At 45.7% G+C, this 18,928-nt stretch overlaps 1 protein-coding gene and 1 non-coding gene across 2 annotated transcripts in view; both read right to left on the bottom strand.

The window, feature by feature from the left end:
• Window positions 1-18,585, bottom strand: part of LOC127003208 (protein SpAN-like) — a 32,497-nt gene extending 13,912 nt beyond the window's left edge. The window contains exons 1-5 of the mRNA XM_050869583.1: window positions 18,554-18,585; window positions 2,500-2,556; window positions 2,191-2,377; window positions 1,567-1,754; window positions 867-1,070 (exon numbers count right to left, since the gene is read on the bottom strand). Of these exons, the coding sequence (XP_050725540.1) occupies window positions 867-1,070; window positions 1,567-1,754; window positions 2,191-2,377; window positions 2,500-2,511 (591 nt within the window). The 5' untranslated portion in view covers window positions 2,512-2,556; window positions 18,554-18,585. The remainder of the gene's footprint in view (window positions 1-866; window positions 1,071-1,566; window positions 1,755-2,190; window positions 2,378-2,499; window positions 2,557-18,553) is intronic.
• Trnav-uac (transfer RNA valine (anticodon UAC)) lies at window positions 4,176-4,249 on the bottom strand. The gene has a single exon. It is a non-coding gene; the product is annotated as a tRNA-Val (tRNA).
• Window positions 18,586-18,928: the final 343 nt, after the last annotated feature.

The following is an 18,928-nucleotide window of genomic DNA, read 5'->3' as shown; positions in this document are numbered from 1 at the left end:
GAGAGTCTGCTGCGGGGAGTTAAGGGCCAGTTCGACAGTCCAACACTCTGAGCCGATTTCACAGTCCAACACAGTGTCTTCGTAACAGCCCGAACCAAACTATAGAATCCCATACAATCCAAAATGGTGAGGCCTTCGATGCCACACTAAATACACAAGACTTCTCCTGTATAGTTTCATAAAATTTGTGAACTTAAATATAAACACCAGACACTATACAAGGAAATTTCGAAGGCTCTGGTATTGGTTTGGGAGCTTACGAACCCATCATGGGGAACTGTGAAACTGGCTCTCTGTCATTGTAAGCTCCCCAACCAAACCATATCCACTACAATGATCCGCTATTTCTACTCATTATATGATATACTAATTAAGAGATTTCCTGTGTAGTTTCCTAAAATTCCCTCCACCTTTTTATATCAACTAGAGCTACAAGGAATTTTCGTCGTATTTTGTGTTTGGTTGGGGAAAAGGAAAGTTTGGTTTAGTCGGCGCAACATCTATGGTCATATGCCGGATAGAGACAGGAGGGGGGAAGGAATTATAGAAGGGAACAGACCCCAGGAGACGGGACACAACCCCCGATTATTACCTGGTACCCATTCACTGCTGGGTGGACAGGGGCGTAGGGTATCAGAAAAGCCGCCCAAATTTTTCCACTCCGCCCGGGAATCGAACCCGGGCTCTCTCGATTGTGAGCCGAGTGTGCTAACCACTGCACCACGAGGCCCCCGTTTGGTAGGGGAGCTCGCAAACTTGCTGTATTGGATTGTAAAACTGGCCCTAAGACGACGAGACGTTTTACAATAGGGGAGCGTATAGTCATCATGGTAAGAAGGAAACCATACTCATGCAAAGTCCCTCACCGTAGAGCCGTAGTGCATGTCGGATGAGTAGTCGTATGGTATGCCGTAGGTGTTGACCACTGACGTGCTGTACTTATTGAAGTTGTTTTCCTTGCCAGTTTGGATGTTGCCATAATTGATGACCACATAGTCGTCACGGTCGGGGCGACTCTGCTCGTGCACGAACCCAATGGCGTGGCCGATCTCATGGGCGACAATGCCGAGCTGACCCGCGTCGAGGAGAACGATGTTATTAAGACTTTGTCAAGCCTCTGGCAACTAAATTACTACACACACACACACACACACACACACACACACACACACACACACACATAATAACTACCATTATTTTTGTTATTGTTATTCATCATTATCTCATCTATTATTATTACTATTTATTATTTAGTTATCAATGGTAATGTTTTTGTGGTGCTGTCATCTTCTGTGCAAACAGCTGCGACTCCTGAATTTCATTTACTTTCGTATGGTTTCTTAATAGAGGAAGGTTTTAGGAGAAGACTTCATGGGAAGGTTTAATGCAAGGAATCAGTAGAGGCATGGAAAGACAGTTAAACCAAGTGGCATAAGTTTTAAATGTTGAGGGAACAGAGTATGTCATGGGAGCAGAACCAGTGTAGAGTGAGCGGTATTGGGGAGTGCAGTATGGTAACTATATAATTTATTGTGTTACGACATAATATTACCATAGTGTAGTTACTTCTTTGCAGCCACTTCCAATGGAAATGTCTTGTCCATTCTGGGCCAGCATGCCGACATACGACCAGCATCCAGACCCTTCAAAAAACCTGACGTGCCGTTGAGCGAGGTTGGACGTGAGCTGGAATCTGATGCAGGTGTTTTGCTCCCAGTGAGCAATCGCTGCATTTATGGCAGCCACAGTGACGGCTGAGTCCGAGGTGAAAACCGAAAACAATTTTTTTTATTTTTTTATGGTATAAAGAAAGAGACTGGCTGTGTTACTGAACTATCGTATACAATCGAGATTTATAGTTCAGGTTCTTTTGAGTATGTTAACACATCTCGATAGTAGGCCAAATACTCTTCGGTCGGCATTACAAGACACTTTCGCTTCTCACATCATCTATTTCTAAAGGCCAAAGAGTGGGTCAGTCGGGTTTTAATGAGTGTTTCTTGAGGATCACGATACAGAAGAAGGGTCAGACTACCACCAGGGTCATAAAACTACTCCTGGAAATGCCCACAACTCTTACGAAAGCCTTGTCAAATATGTGTTTTGGGGAGGCGAAATGTTTTGTAATACGACCCTAACCTGTACGCTCGTCTTTGTCTGTTTGTGAATGGAAACATAATTTTTACATACAGTCGGTAGTGTCGAGGTAGTAGGGCACGGTGGGGAAGCCGCCCTGTTCAGGCCAGCGCGCTGAGAGGTCTGCAAGGGCCTTCCTCTCCCTGACCGCTCGCCACTGGCTCTCCGTCAAGACCATGTCTCCTTCAAAGACTTGGTGGCCGTTCACAACACTAGGATTGGTTTCCATGAAGTCTCGTGTCTTAATGAAAAAACAGAGGAAAGAATAAAAGAATATTCGGAATAGCTGACAGGAAGACAAGAGTGATGAAACTATGTATTGCGGAGTAATTACGTATTCATTGTAATTTTATTCAGACTCACCAGATCTCTCATTTCTGCTTTGCCATCCGGTCCCTCGTGTCCTTTGTCATCACTCCCCTATAGAGAGAAAAAATATATTTACATTAGTGCAATATAAAGGTGAAGTTAAAGCTGGGTGCATCCACTATAGCTGAGCGTGGCTGCGGTGCTCAACTCCATCGCTTCCTTTGAGCCTGTGGTGGGAAGCTAAGTCTATATACACCAAGTCAAGTCATACGCAGGTTTGTGGGAGGAGACACGGCCGAGGCGTGGTTTATGCGTGACACTACTTGGAGCCAAACTATAAGAGAATTATAGAGAATGTAGAAACCGGGATTTAGAGAAAACGAGGAAAGGCGGACTAATTTAAATCAGTCACTTCAACATGCCCTCCCTCACACCCCACACCGCCGTTTGTAGGCATTGAAATTACAGTCACGCACAATAAAGACGTATTTTTTCGTCAGTGGCTTGCCTGAACACGCTGTGAAAGAAGGCGAGAATGCACAACCAGAGTGCACACACGGCCCCAACTTAGTCACCACTGAACTGGCGGGTATTTTTTTTTTTTTGCTCCAAGTGACGTCATCCCGCTGCTCCGCCCCACAACCGCCTCCTGCGCGTACCGGTCGCAGTTTTGAAGCAGAGTGACTTGACTTGGTATATATAGACTTAGGTAGGAAGAACTCATTACCGGGGACACGGGCCAGTATGAAGCCCGGTATTGCCACAGTTTATGTTCACCAGGTGTGCCCAGGTAATCATTTCTCGATCAGCCCGAAAAGAAGGATGAACAGCTGGGTGGAAAAAGTTGGAAAGTTTCGTTTAGTCGGCGCAACATCTGTGGTCATATGCCGGAGAGAGACAGGAGGGGGAAGGAATTATAGGAGAAGGGAACAGATTCCAGGAGACGGGACACAACCCTCAATTAATACCTGGTACCCATTCACTGCTGGGTGGACAGGGGCGTAGGGTATCGGAAAAGCCGCCCAAATTTTTCCACTCCGCCCGGGAATCGAACCCGGGCTCTCTCGGTTGTGAGCCGAGTGTGCTAACCACTGCACCACGAAGCCCCCAACAGCTGGGTGGGTTGAACGCGTTCCGTCCGGGCTGGGGTACGAACCCGGGTCCGCAGATTCATAGCTAAGCACGCTAACCACTGCACCTGTAAGTGGAGTTCAGAGAAATAAGTAGGTGAGGTTATCCAGTGCCACACAAAGGTTATATGTGCACATTAAGTTTCTCCTTTGCCTTATCTGCTGCTTAGAGTGATCCCTGGTGGATAACCCACTGCAGGGCCTGAGGCTTCTCCGCGACAGTAGGAATTTGATTTGTCTGATTATTATTATTATTATTATTATTTTACATCTTGGTCTATAGCGCCGGTAGGCTTTCTTGAGGGGTCTGGGTGTCGGCTCCAGCCCATGGACGCAGGCAAGTGTTCATAGTAGCGTCAACTGATCTTGGTTCATGCTGACCCCCGGAGCTCATTTTTTATTTCCTTTGAAAGTTGTAAAGTTTGGTTTAGTCGGCGCAACATCTGTTGTCATATGCCGGAGAGAGACAGAAGGGGAAGGATTTATAGGAGAAGGGAACAGATCCTAGGAGACGGGACACAATCCCCGATTAATACCTGGTACCCATTCACTGCTGGGTGGACAGGGGCATAGGGTATCAGAAAAGCCGCCCAATTTTTTCAACTCCGCCCGGGAATCGAACCCGGGCTCTCTCGGTTGTAAGCTGAGTGTGCTAACCACTGCACCACGAAGCCCCTATTATTTCCCTTGAACAGTTCCTCTGGAGTCAGGATTGATGGGTGGTCTTCAGGAAAGCATGTCGGTAGTCTTACGCCACTCGGTGGTGACTGGAAGATCCCAGGTGGTAGCGTCGGATTCGAAGGGACATCATCCAGGACACGGCGAATGCGGGACCGGCACTCTAACCACTCAGCCACCGCCTCCCCCTCCTTTGTGGTGTTTGTGATTCGTATATGAATGATATATAACTAAGAGTAAGCTGATAGGACGGTTATTTCTTATGTTAGATCTTTCTTTACTTTCAAAGCGCTTCGACGGTCTAAGACTCTAGGGGTTAGCACGCTTATTTTTTTTTTCTACGTCACGGCCTATTGCGCCGGTAGGCCTCTTCCCGGTGGGCCCTGATGGTCGACCCAGCCCGTTCTGGCGCAGGCGAGTGTTTATAGTGGCGCCATCTTAAATTGGCTCATGCTGCCCTCCCGGAGCTCGTCTTTAATCCTAGAATCTAGAGTCCGGGTTGATAGGTTGTCTTCTGGACAGCATGTGGGTAGTTTTAAGCCACTCGGCGGCGGCTGAAAAATCCCAGCTTGGTGGCACCGGGCGGGGATTGAACTCACGTCCTGCTGAACGCGGCGCCATCACTCAGTCGACTCAGCCACCGCCTCCCCATGAATCCGCGTACCCGGTTTCAAATTGACTGGGCAGTCGGCGCACAACCCGCCAAGCTGTTTATTCTCCTTTTCGAGCCCAAAAATTGGGTACCTGGGAAGGTAAATTGTGGTTAACCGTGTAGTAGCGACGGGCCAAATTTGTGGCTTTACCGTGTACCAGCGATGGGCCAAATTTTTGCCATAATATAAACCCCCCAAAATAGATGATGCATAAACTGATCACAAATGCTTTGATACATATTATGAAATGGTTTGCGTGAGTGATGTTTTTTTCTCATTTTTCTTGTTTAGAGGGACCTTTAAGAAACATGATTCCCGCAGCCACCACCGGGTTTACCTGGATGTCATACTGGCCCGAGGTAATGGGACCCCCCCCACTACTGGCACAAGGGCCAAGGTGACGGCCTCCGCAGGTAGGGCGATTTCTCCTAACGTTGCCTTTTCTGTATATATTATTGCCTGCATGTCGCAGTCGTATGGATTCTTTTATGATGATTTTATGAGAAAAAATCATGTTTTTATACCATTCTCCAGCTTTTATTTGCAAAAACTCGACACTCACTCCATCTTTCTCGGAAGTTTTCCACACCCGGGGTGCGACGCGCACCGCGGGTGTGCCCCAATGACTGATTGATACACAGCAAGGTCCGAGGGGGGGTGCTTCCTGAAGAAGTCATTTGTGTCCTCACACTCTGTGTCCTCTTCTGTCTCAAATATCACCAAGGAGTAGCTGAGCATACTCTTATCATCTTTTCTTTCATTTACTGTTGTCATATCCTTTAAAAGGTTACAAGATATATTACATTATAAAAGTTCTTAACACTGCCTAGAGCTTCCGACCTTAGGCAGGGATGAGAAATGTCTTAATTGGATTCCACTTCAGGTGACGGTCAAAAGAGGTGTCTTAATGGATCCTGTTGTTTTTGTATCCATTTTTTTAAACGTTCGCAGTCCACACGGATTTACATTTTGTTGAGCATCATTTATTTTGTAAACTTCATCTTCTTTTCCCAATCGAGGCATACGTTGTTAGGATACTGCCGATTATCTAAGTACCGGTACTGGCGGCACTAAGTGTACTGGGCCCGAATTTACAATTAATCTTAATCTTTAACTTAAAAGTTCCAATGAATCTCGAGTTTAACTTATAGCTGAGCTTAAATGAAAAAATAAGTTCAACTTCACTCAACAGCTGATCCAGTATGAAAATTTGTCCCGGCAAAAGATGTATTTTTCAAATTGCAGAACTGCAACACTTCAGTGACTGAATATGCAGTAATAGTAATTTATCAATGTTATATGGTGATATACTTCAGAAATATGGGCATAATAAGGTAGTATTTATAAAATAAAGGTTACGTTTATCATCCGCGCAAGGTGATATTCTTTTTTTTTTCTCTTGAATGTAAACACGGACACGCGTTCCTGTTCGTCTTCCTCATTCCTGCATCACCCACCCTCTGACGAAGTAATCATGGAAAATATTGCCGCTTTCACTTCTCCCAAGAGGAAAAGGGGATTGAATTGGAGAGACTGCCACACTCTACACATAGTAGAGGGAAGGGAGTTAACAGATACCGTCTGCAAGGGTAGCCACTGTCCCCTAATAGATGACATGAGTCCGGTGGCATACGATGATCCTCAAACATGCGTTTGAGGCCACTCTCACGCCAAATACGAGCATCATGAGTGGACCCAGGCCAATTAGCTACAACATTAAGAATATTATATTTGGCATCAAACACTAATTGTGTGTTTATGCTATGGAAATTCTTCCTGTTGACATGGTCTGCTTCATATTCCCTGGGGGCCAGTATCCTGACATGCGTGCAATCTATTACACCAACAATGCCAGGGAAGTTTGCAACTTGCACAAATTCTTGTTGTTTATCTCGGATTTCAGGGACGTGCGAGGAAATCGAATGAATTGGACAAGTATGGCTAGTTGTGTAAGTGCCTTGAGGGTATTGGTGATCGCTTTGCTTACTGACGACTGTGATGGACCAAGATCATCACTGTTACACATCTGCATTTTCCCCGTTGCTAAATAACGCAGTGTAATAATTACTTTCATTTCGGGTGTCAATGCAAAACTCCTTGAAGTAGGGCTTTGCAAGGCCCCTCTCACCAAATCCGTTACGAACAGTACTCCTGCACGATCCAGTCTGTAGCGTTTCAATAGTTCTGCGTCACTCAAAGTATTCAGAACGTCTCTTCGCTCTTGAAAAGTCTTCTCTAGGCGCTGACGGGCTTGTTGACGTTCGGCCATCTTGGCGACTGAAGTTCGACTTAGGCTCCTTAATACGGGTTTGGGCCCGTCTAAAATATCCCGTCAGCTAAGATCAACTTATGAGGGATAAGATGAAGAATAAAGTTAAACTCGCCCTAAAGTCAAACTTAGCGGTTTAAGATTAATTGTAAACTCGGGCCCTGGTACTGAGGTGATACTCGAAACTGGCGCCACCAACAGGTACCGGTACTGGTACTGCCGGTACCTGAGTTTTCCGAACTGGTATCACCGGTATTCAAATTAATGGACTATGCGGATAATATATGTCATATAGATCTCACGGAGTAGTCGCTGATTTGACACAGTCATTTCAGCGACACACTTATTACCAAAGGCCGCCTGTTCAAGTTACTGTTCAGTGTTCATGCCTTAGAGAAAGACAGGAAGCACAAGGGACTCAAAGATCCGGATCTTAGTCCTTCTACACAGGTATCGACAACGCCAGACACTCGCGCTGAGCGTGGTCATAACACCGTGGGCCAGGCCAAGCAGCCATAAAACTTTCTAGCGAGACTCACCGTTGTTCTGAACTACTCTACCAAGATATGTGAACTTTTCCGCGATCTCAGTGTCCTCGCCACACGCATGAACAGACTGTACTGCTTCATGTAGCAAGCCTCCAAACACCTGTACCTTGGTCTTGACCCAGGAGACCTGAAGTCCCAAGTAATAAAAGCAGCACTTAAAAAAAGTGAAAATATTGATTCTGTACTTACGTCAAGAATGATTGAGTCGCCGCGCTCCTCGTCCTGTTGGAAAGAAAGAGGTAGTGTATCTCTCTCTCTCTCTCTCTCTCTCTCTCTCTCTCTAAAATTATGCGGTTAATTACACACACACACACACACACACACACACACACACACACACACACACACACACATGAGATACATCCTCCATAAGAGGAAGGAATAAGTCATAGTAAATGGACAGCATCTGGGATGGGAAAACAACTGGTGGAAACGGTACAGAACGCTTAACCTCGGTGAAGTTGATTTAGTAAGAGATGAGCAATTTTCAGTTAAGACAGCGAGTTGAGGATTGACCGAAAGGGTTCAATGTAAAATAAAATGTCAGCTGAGATATATCGGATAATAGGGGATAGGTGTTTGAAACATTGTCGAATTTAGAGGTGGAGAAATTGAGTTTTCGAGACATTAAAGGACATCAAGTTATCTCTACCCTGCTCAATATTATGATATCAAGGTCTCAGTTAAGCGTTCTGCAGCCTAAAGGTCCGCAATACCTGTTTAAATTGTCTTCTGTTAAAAATATTGGGTAATTGGTGTTGAGTAGTCAGGGAGGGGTGGCTGAATGCTTAACCGTCAGCGTGAAGGCGCGGCGTCCACGAGGAAGCTGGTTCAAGTCCTGCCCGCCGCCACAGCTGCATGGGAGTTTTCAGCCATCGCCGAGTAGCCTAAGACTACCCACATGCTGTCCTGAGGACCACCTATGAACCCGGACTCTAGATTATCTCTCTAAAGGGAGGCTCAAAGATGACCTCCGAGGGGCAGCGTGAGACAAGCAGGATGGCACCACTGTAAACACTTGATTACTCCACATCGAGCTGGGGTCGACCATCAGGCCACACCACCGGCGCCATAGGCCAAAACATATAAAAAAAGATGCAGAGTAGTCTTTGCCGGAAGGTTGAATATCGAACAATTTGTTTTAAAGAGATCATTAATGAACAAATGAATAAGTGGGAGATAGAACAGAGCCCTGTGAAACAGCACTGTTGATAGGTTTAGGGGAAGAACAATGACGGTCTACCACAGCAGAGATGGATCGGTCTTAAAGGAAACTAGAGAAAAAAGTACAGAGAGACGGAAGGAGGGTAGTTTAGAAAGCAAAGATTCATGCCAGGGTCTGACAAAGGCTTTCGAGATGTCTAAGGCAACAGCAACAGTTTCATTGAAATTGCTAAGAGAGGATGACCCAAAGTCACTTAGGAAAGCAAAGATCACCAGTTCGTAGACCGCACCTTGCCGAACCCACACTGGTAATCAGAAACAAGATCACCAGTTCGTAGACCGAACCTTGCCGAACCCACACTGGTAATCAAAAACGAGATCTCCAGTTCGTAGACCGAACCTTGCCGAACCCATACTGGTAATCAGAAAAAAGATCACCAGCTCGTAGACCGAACCTTGCCGAACCCACACTGGTAATCAGAAACGAGATCACCAGTTCGTAGACCGAACCTTGCCGAACCCACACTGGTAATCAGAAACGAGACCAAACGTTGATAGATGCTCGAGAACTTTTCTGTTAGGGATTGTTTCAGTTGCCGAGGAGAGGCAGGAAATCAAAACTATACGACGGCAGTTTAGGGGATTGGAACGGTCACCCTTCTTAGGCACAGGCTGTATGTAGGCGTACTTCCAGCAGGAAGGAAAGGTAGATTTTGAAAGGCGACGAAAAGGTTCGACCAGGCAGGGTGTCAGCACGGAAGCACAGTTTAAAGGACAATAGGAGGCACTCCATCAGGTCCATAAACCTTCTCAGGGTTGTAGCCAGAGAGGGAGTAGAAAACATCATTCTTAAGAATTTTAATAACAAGCATAGAAAGTTCATAAGAACAGTCAGCATGTAAATATCGATAGAAGATAGAAAGAGAGGCAACGCTGCAGCGGAATTTAAGAGATTAATTTTTACGTGAGGTAGTGAGTGACAGTGCATGAACGTTCTGTTTGTGCACTCCTGAAACTGCTGATATTCGACAATGGCGAGCAGCAGGAGCAGGACTCTGAGAGACATGTGTTGCGTCTTTGAAGACTATTCATGCAATAAGTGGATGGCATGCTGTTTGTGCCCTAAGTGGTGTCATGAGAAGTGTGCTCATCTGACAGGGGTCAAGCAGATTATTACGTATACCCAAAATTAACTGGGTGTGTTCGCCATGCTTACACAAGGCATCTTTAGCAACCAACATTGTGGAAAAATTGGATCAATTTAGTCAAGAATTATCTAAAGAAATATTAGTTGTGAAAAATGAGGTTGAAACTCGGGCACTCAGTGTGAAAGAGAAGTTGAGCGAGGTGGCGGATGTGTTTTGTGCTGACAAGACAGAGTCGGGTGGCGCCAGCTGGGTTGATGTAGCAAAACGGAGGAGCAAGAAGCATCTCCTTGTCGTGAAGGCCTCTGATCAAGATAAAGAGGCTACTGAGATGAAAAATGAAGTTTCCCAGGCATTACAAGGCATTCAGATTACTGATTCAAGATTCACGAATGGAGGTAACATTGTTATGAACTTTGATGATGAGAGTATAAGGAATGAAGTAGCTCAGAAATTAGAAAATGTAGAGTAAGTTAGCACAAAAAGTGTGGGGAAATTAAGGCCCATGATCTGTAATGTGCATAAGGAGGAGACCGGGGATAAGATAACTGAGACATTGTTAAACAGGAATGAGTTCCTACACTCGATTCCGGGAGATGAGGGGAAAATTGAGAAGATTCTCAACAAGCTGATCCACAAGCATCATGACAAGATAAAACTAAAATGAGGAGTGTACACTGTGAGAGATACATACCATGCAATCATATGTTACCATTGTCAAGGATACGGCCATCTTGAGGCCAACTGTACTGCCTAGAACAATGGAGAAGACCCAAAATGTTTCAAATGTGCTGGGGATCATAAATCAGGGGAGTGCTCCATGGCAGAAAAGAATGCATAAATTATATGAAGTACAAGAAGCCTGAAATCAAGCACTCGGCGAATGACCAGTGTTGTGTAGTCCTTCAGACTGAAATTGAGAGAATTCGTAACATAACCGATCATGGGTATTGATTGGTGTTTGAGAATCAAAGCTAAATTGAGTGTTAAATGTTCAGTGAGTTGGAAATAATCGCTGGACATTAGATTGTGATACTATAAAGAAAATATCAGATAAATGGAAAATGAAGTAATGGATATTTGTGATAGTGTAAAAAGGAAATATATTGTGATTGGTGCGAACCAAAACATGGCCAAGTGACTATAATGATGCCAAGTTTATTAAAATGATATCAGTAGGCTATCCATGAGAGCAATTAAGACTCACTCACTCACTACAACGTTGTGAATGAGTGCATATCGAGGATTATTAAAGAGGCTAACATCATAATTGTTGATACCTTGCGGAGCGCTGCGCTGGCGGTGGAGCGGGGCCTGAAACCTCATCAACGGTAACGGTAACGGTAGATAGAAAACTGTCAGTAGGAGGAGGGGAGTTGATGAGACGAGGGGGAGCTAGTAAGGGGAATATGCCCTGAATCGTCCATAGTGATTTTTTAGATAAGGTTTGAAAGAAGAGGGGGATTAGTAAGAGGAATATGCCCTGAATTGTCCAGAGTGATTTTTTAGATAAGGTTTGAAAGAAGAGGGGGATTAGTAAGAGGAATGTGCCCTGAATCGTCCAGAGTGATTTTTTAGATAAGGTTTGAAAGAAGAGTGGGATTAGTAAATGGAATATGACCTGAATCGTCCAGAGTGATTTTTTAGATAAGGTTTGAAAGAAGAGGGGGATTAGTAAGGGGAATATGCCCTGAATCGTCCAGAGTGATTTTTTAGATAAGGTTTGAAAGAATAGTTCAGTTTTAGAAGGATGGAACAGCCGTGCTGCCATCGGACTAAGGAGAGGTGGAAAAGATGAAGTAAAATTGTTAGAGATATTTATGGGGAGGCGGTGGCTGAGTGGATAGCGTGACGGCGCCGCGTTCGGGAGGACGCGAGTTCAATTATCGCCCGGTGCCACCAAGTTGGGATTTTTCAGCCGCCGCCGAGTGGCTTAAAACTACCCACATGCTGTCCAGAAGACCACCTATCAACCCCGTCTCTAGATTCTAGGATTAAAGACGAGCTCCGGTGGGCAGCATGAGCCAATGCAAGATGGCGCCACTATAAACATTGGCCAGCGCCACAACGGGCTGGACCATACCATCAGACCCCTCCAAAAAACAAGCCTACCGGCGCCATAGACGAAGATGTAAAAAAAAAATTGTCAGAAGGCAATTCCTCTTGAACTTACATAAAGCTTGTGTTGCAACGGCAAGCATATGATAAATTACAAAGAACTCAGCACTTCGGAAAAACCTGCATGTTTCAAATCCTCATCAGGAGGCCCTCCCCGCCCTGCAGCTCACCACCTTCAGGCCCGCCACCAACACCTCCTCCAGCAGTTTGCCACCAAACTCCTCCACCACCCACGACACAGGAACCTGCTCCCCCCGGTAGCTCCCCCTCCCCGCCACAATGTCCGACACCACAACAAGCTGCTCCCCATACGTGCGCTTACTGACAGGTATAAGAACAGTGCAATACCCACAATAGTTAAAATCCTGAACACATAGACTCTTTACTTTTAAGTTTGTAGTTTTAATGATCTCCATACATAATATGTATATTTTCAGCTCTAGAGCTGCTTCTCCCTAAATAAACCGTATATTATTGTTATTATTATTATTATTAATATTATTAATATTATTATTAATACTAGATCAGCTTCCTCGACGCCAGATATTTTTCCCCACTTACATGCTATCCATGTACAGGGGCCTTGTCCGCCCTCGTATAAAGTATGCATCTCCTGTGTGGAGAGCTCCACTCACACAGCTCTCTTGGACAGAGTGGAGTCTAAGGCTTTTCGTCTCATCAACTCCCCTTCTCCTGCTGACAGTTTTCTATCTCTTAAATTCCGCCGCAGTGTTGCATCTCTTTCTGTCTTCTATCGATAAATTCATGCTGGCTGTTCTTATGAACTTGCAAACTGCATGCCTTCCCCCTTCCAGCGGCCCCGCTCCACTCGACTTTCTACTCAAGCTCATCCCTATACTGCCCAAATCCCTTATGCAAGAGTTAACCAGGATCTTTAGTCTTTTATCCCTTACACTGGTTAACTCTGGAATAGCCTTCCTTCTTCTATATTTCCTCCTGCTTATGACTTGACCGCTTTTAAAAGGCGAATATTTCGACACCTCTTCTTCCGAAATTGACCTTTCTTTTGACCACTCTCCTGAACTCTTCTTTTTATAGGGGCAGTGATTCATGGAATTTTTTTCTCAATTATTATTTCCTTTAAGCTGCTTAATATGCTGTAAAATAAAAAGGTCTGGAGGATCCACCAAAGGGCATTTGGAGGAATGTGGTCAAGTTTTCCCTTCCGGCATTCCTATATCAAGTCCAGCCCTGCAGTTCTGGTCTCCGGTCCTAAGAACCTGCAATGCTCAACATTCTAGACCTTACAAAATGCAGGAGGCGAGAACTGTTGCTGTTCCTGGCACCAGAGCGATTTGGACCAACACTTACTCCATTACAAAGCCATCCAGCTCTGCCAGGCCTCCTCGTCTACATAGTTCCACTATGTCCAACTACAGGTTGATCCGGGGGACGGTTCTGCGGTCGGGCGCCGCTTCTGCGCCTACCCAGACACTCCGAAAACAAGGAGAGGAGTTAAGGGATCCTTCCTCCTTCAATATGCAGGGGTCCTATAGGCTTTGCCCTCCACCTGCCATTGACAGCAGGCTCGCCAAATGTGCCGCACGGTCGGGCCCCAGCAATACGGGATTGGGGTCGAGGCTGACGCCGTTTTTTTTAGGACCAATAGGACATTTTAGGAGGAGGGGTGCAGGCCCCTCCCAAACCAGGGATTGGACTGAGTGCTAGCCGTAGAGCACGGACGCTGGACCGCTGAGAGGATGTTTTACCTGGCTACCCAAAGCAAGAGACATAAACAGGAATTTGGGAAAGAAAAAAAAAAGAGAAAAACAGCTCAGGGCCCGAATTCACAAACAGACTCAATAACTACGAACTAATATAACTACGCACTATTGATTTAGCTACCGACGTTAGCGTCAGATTCACGAAGCAAACCTTAGATTGTAGTTAGAGGCGCGCTAAGTCAGCGACGCCGCTGATTGGTTGATGACGTCATTGGCCTTGCAGCGAATCGCAAGCACGTTTACAGAACCGTCAGGCAATCCTAGGGAGGCCCCTCCAGGTGCTGGTTCAAGAAACCCATTCTCTTTTCCCATTTTTCTTCCTTTCAAGGCAAACTGTACTAAATCGTAATCTACGAATTCAATTATTTCGTTGTTTGCTGCACATTTACGTCAAAGTAACTCTGCTGTTCGATGTCTTGTTACCTACGAACATGCTTAAGATGAAGAAAAAGAAGATACGGAGGAGATTGAGGCAGGAAGAAAGCAAACATAAATATGGGACAGATATCGAGGCAGACAAAACGAAGGACGGAAGGAAGGAATAGGGAAAATTAAGACTGTCTTGCCATATCTGCGGCCCAACTCATGGGATAGTTGTCACTCGACAAAGGTCCATGGTCCCTCCACGAATGGGGGCGGTGTCACGGGCAAAATTAAGCCCGGGCATTCACATGCCTCTGTTATCTTAGCTCAAGCTCGTGTATGTGGGGTTCTTTTCGACTGATATGGCGTCTAGAACTAGCATGATCATCATTCTTTATTATGATGACAAAGACCATGTCAAAATTTGCCTCATTAAATAAGAAAGTACATAAAGTTCGGCAGCTTTTCCTCGTCGCCAAGCCAAGCCAAGGGTAGGCGGTGGCCGAACTGGTAGCGTACTGGGCCCACATTCACTGCGTGATGGACGACGCGGGTTCGAATCCCCACGCTACCACTCGGATTTTTCAGTCACCGCCGAGTGGCTTAAAACTACCCACATGCTGTCCTGAAGACCACCCATCAACCCGGTCTCTAGAGGAAGCCGTCCAAGCGAATCAAGAGCGAGTTCCGGGGGGCAGCATAAGCCAATGCAGGATGGCGCCACCATAAACACTCGCCTGCGCCAGAACGGGCTGGGCCGACCATCAGGCCCCACCTGGAAGAAGCCTTGGGCCGACCATCAGGCCCCACCAGGAGGATGCCTACCGGCGCAACGACGTAAAAAAAAATAAATAAATAAATAAATAAAATCCTCCAGAGCAGCGCTCCGACACCCATGATCGCACATTCATTTTTCTCAGAAAATAGGATACCAATCACATATACATCAATATATTTCCACAGGTGAATACTTAAGGCATGTTTACACCAAGTTGCGACACCTGAGATTCATTAATAATGACAGGGGAAGGAAAAATATAGGCCCCTGTCATCGACAAAATTGAGCCTCGGGCAGAATTGAGTCTGGGCATCTATATGCCTCAGATTTCTTCGCTATTATATATTGTAAGATCGTTCTGTTAACATGTATGGGTAAATTAACGCTTTCTGTATCTACATATAGAAGGAAAACGCAAAATTCTCCCAAGTAAATCAGAAATTACATAAAGTTCGGCAACTTTTCCTCGTCGCCAAGCCATTCTCCAGCAGCAGGCAGAGGTGGGAGGTCTGGCAATCCCCCGGCCGGGTGTTGCCATACCGCCCACACTTATCATATACCTCTCAAAGGGTGCATATCTCATCATTTTATAAAGAAATGGGCCTCCTCTACTCGCAAAGTTATATTTCAAGTTGAAAAACGCAATTTATAAGCATTTATACGTAAATCTGATAATATTGTTAGCGTTACCGTCAGCTCCGAGGCAGTAGTTATTTAATAACAAATTTAGCGTCACACAGAGCGCGGTAAACGTTTGTAGATCCGCGCGCTAACCCGTGACGTCATCGATTAGTTGGTAGTTATTGGCGCAAATGGGAGATGTCCCAGTGACCAGGAGAGAAGATTGCTAGAGTTGCCGCCAAGAATGGGTGGGCTCGGCATCACCAACCCGCAAAATATGGCTGAGTCTGAATTCGGGAACTCAATCCGAATCACAGCCTCCTTGACCGGATATATTACCAATCAAAATGAAAGGGGAGAAGACAACCCTCAAGATATTAGGTCACTAAGGAATGAAATCTCCATAAACAGAGAAGAAAAACAGAGACACTCTGAGTGACCTAATGAGAGAACTCCCAGAAGACACAAGGAGGAGGACAGATATTGCACAGGAAGTGGGCGCTTCAAACTGGCTAACTACACTATCTATCAGGGCAAAAGGCTTCAACTTAAACAAAAAAGAATTTACTGATGCCCTTGCCCTCAGGTATGGCTGGCCAGTGGATGGGCTCCCAAACATGTGTAACTGTGGCTCACCCTTCAACCAAAATCATGCCATGACATGCAAGAGAGGAGGTTTCGTCTGCATGAGACATGATGAAGTAAGAGACGTAACAGCTCAGATGCTGAAAGAAGTCTGCCACGACGTGACTGTGGAACCCATGCTGCTCCCCCTGCAAGGCGAACACCTCGCCAGACGCACCGTTAATGTATCGAACGAAGCACGAGTGGATGTTAGCGCCAGAGGGTTTTGGACTCGTGGACAAAGGGCATATTTTGACATAAGGATCTTTGATCCCATGGCCCATTGCCACAGAGACCTGACCCTTGATGTAGCCCACAGAAGAAACGAACAAGAGAAGAACAGAGCATATGAAGAAAGAATACAGAATGTGGACCAGGGCTCCTTCACCCCGGTAGTATTCACGACGGCAGGAGGGATGGTACCAAGGGCGCAGAGCTTCTACGCAAGACTCGCCGAAACACTGGCGGATAGGAAACAGCAGCCAAGAAGCAGTGTGGTCGCCTGGATGAGATGCAGGCTGTCCTTCTCCCTCCTGAGGTCAGCCTTGGTCTGCCTGAGAGGAACCAGGTCACCTGCACCCAAAACCACCCGCATTGCTGACCTGGACTTTGAGGCGACGGTGGTTGATACTCGTATCAACCACAAGCTCTGTTAGCTTAAAAATAAAATGTTTAGTAAAGTTTGTAATATTAAATAAAGATGGTTGTCGGCCACAGTCATTGGCGGGGTGGGGCCAATGAATTGCTTTGTGAAAGGATATGAGAGAATATACCGCTCACAACGCAACTCTAATAGATGGAGGCCCGTATAAAAAAAAAAGTAGTAGTAATAAAAATTGTAGTAGTAGTAGTAGTAATAGTAGTAGTAGTAGTAGTAGTACGTATTATTATTATTATTATTATTATTATTATTATTATTATTATTATTATTATTATTATTAGTAGTAGTAGTAGTAGTAGTAGTAGTAGTAGTAGTAGTAGTAGTAGTAGTAGTAGTAGTAGTAGTAGTAGTAGTAGTAGTAGTAGTAGTAGTAGTAATAGCAGTAAAAGAATTAGTAGTAGTAGTAGTAGTAGTAGTAAGTAGTAGTAGTAGTAGTAGTAGTAGTAGTAGCAGCAGCAATACTAGTATTAGTAGTAGTACATAAGAACATAAGAACGTAGGAGTCTGTAAGAGGCCGGTAGGCCTATATAAGGCAGCTCTATTGAACCTAAGCTCCCGCGCATGATGGCGCCACTATAAACACTCGCCTGCGCCATAATGGGCTGGAGCCGACCATCAGGCCACACCAAGAAACAGGAGCAATAAATAACAGAACCATAGAGAAGAAAAGGAAAAACGTTGTCGATGTAGCAGTCAAAGGAACAAGAGTTCGTAGTAGTAAAGTAGCAGAGGCAGCCCTTGCCGAAGTAACAGATCGTTCAATCAAGAAATGGTGGCATAAGCCTGGGGGCGCGTTCCCTACGACGCCAAGTCCCGGGGTCCCTCCGTTCAAGTCTCCTACAGGCCGCCTTTCCATCCGAAGCACCTCCTGGAGAGATCTGTCGATTTGCTCAAACCATGAACTCTGGACGTCCCCTTGACCTCCTCCACTCAGGGTTGTCTCTTACAAAAACAACCCGATGAGCAGGTCGGCTTCTGGGCAGCGTGCCACATGCATGTATAGCTGGAGTTGGCGTTGACGGACTATGCGGCTAATATATGTCGAATCAGTGTCACGGAACAGTCGCCGGTTGGACACAAAATAAGTCATTCCAGCGATTCACTTATTACTGAAGGTATCTATCCGCCTCTTCAAGTTACTGTTCAGTGTCCATGTCTCACAGCCTTAGAGAAAGACAGGGAGCACAAGGGACTGGAAGATCGGGAGCTTTATCCTTCTATACAAGTATCAGCAACGCCAGACACTCCTGCTGAGCGAGTCCATAACACCGTGGGCCAGGCCGATCAGCCGCAAGACTTCCTGGCGAGACTCACCGTTGTTCTGAACTACTCTACCGAGATATGTGAGCTGGTATTACAAGACACTTTCCCTTCTCACATCAGCTATTTCTAAAGGTCAAAGGGGGATATCAATCAGGTTGTAATGAGTGTTTTTAGGCTCAGGGTACAGAAGAAGGGTCAAACTACCCTCGCCACACACATGAACAGACTGTACTGCTTCATGTAGCAAGCCTCCAAACACCTGTACCTTGGTCTTGGCCCAGCAGACCTGAAGTCCCAAGTCATAAAAGTAGTACTTAACAAAAGTGAAAATATTGATTCTGTACTTACGTCAAGAATGATTGGAGTCGCCGCACGCTCCTCGTCCTGTTGGAAAGAAGCAGTGTATCTCTCTCTCTCTCTCTCTCACATACACACACACACACACACACACACACACACACACACACACAGAATGCTTGATATTTTCGAGGATAAATACCTAAGTCACATGGTTACTGAACCAACTCGACTAAATAACACGTAACACCTTGTTAGAGGAACTCAAGGTAATCTAGTCAGTAAAGTCCGGGATGGCGGCAGCTGAGTGGTTAGCGTGATGGCGCCGCGTCCAGGACGACGAGGGTTCGTGCCCCGTCCGGTGCCACAAGCTGGGATTTTTCAGCCACCGTCCAGTGGCCTATAGGTACCCACATGCTGTCCAGA

The sequence above is a fragment of the Eriocheir sinensis genome, chromosome 25 (assembly GCF_024679095.1).
Source record: "Eriocheir sinensis breed Jianghai 21 chromosome 25, ASM2467909v1, whole genome shotgun sequence".
In the NCBI taxonomy this organism is placed as follows: Eukaryota; Metazoa; Arthropoda; class Malacostraca; order Decapoda; family Varunidae; genus Eriocheir; species Eriocheir sinensis.
This window is presented reverse-complemented; position numbering and strand designations above follow the sequence as displayed.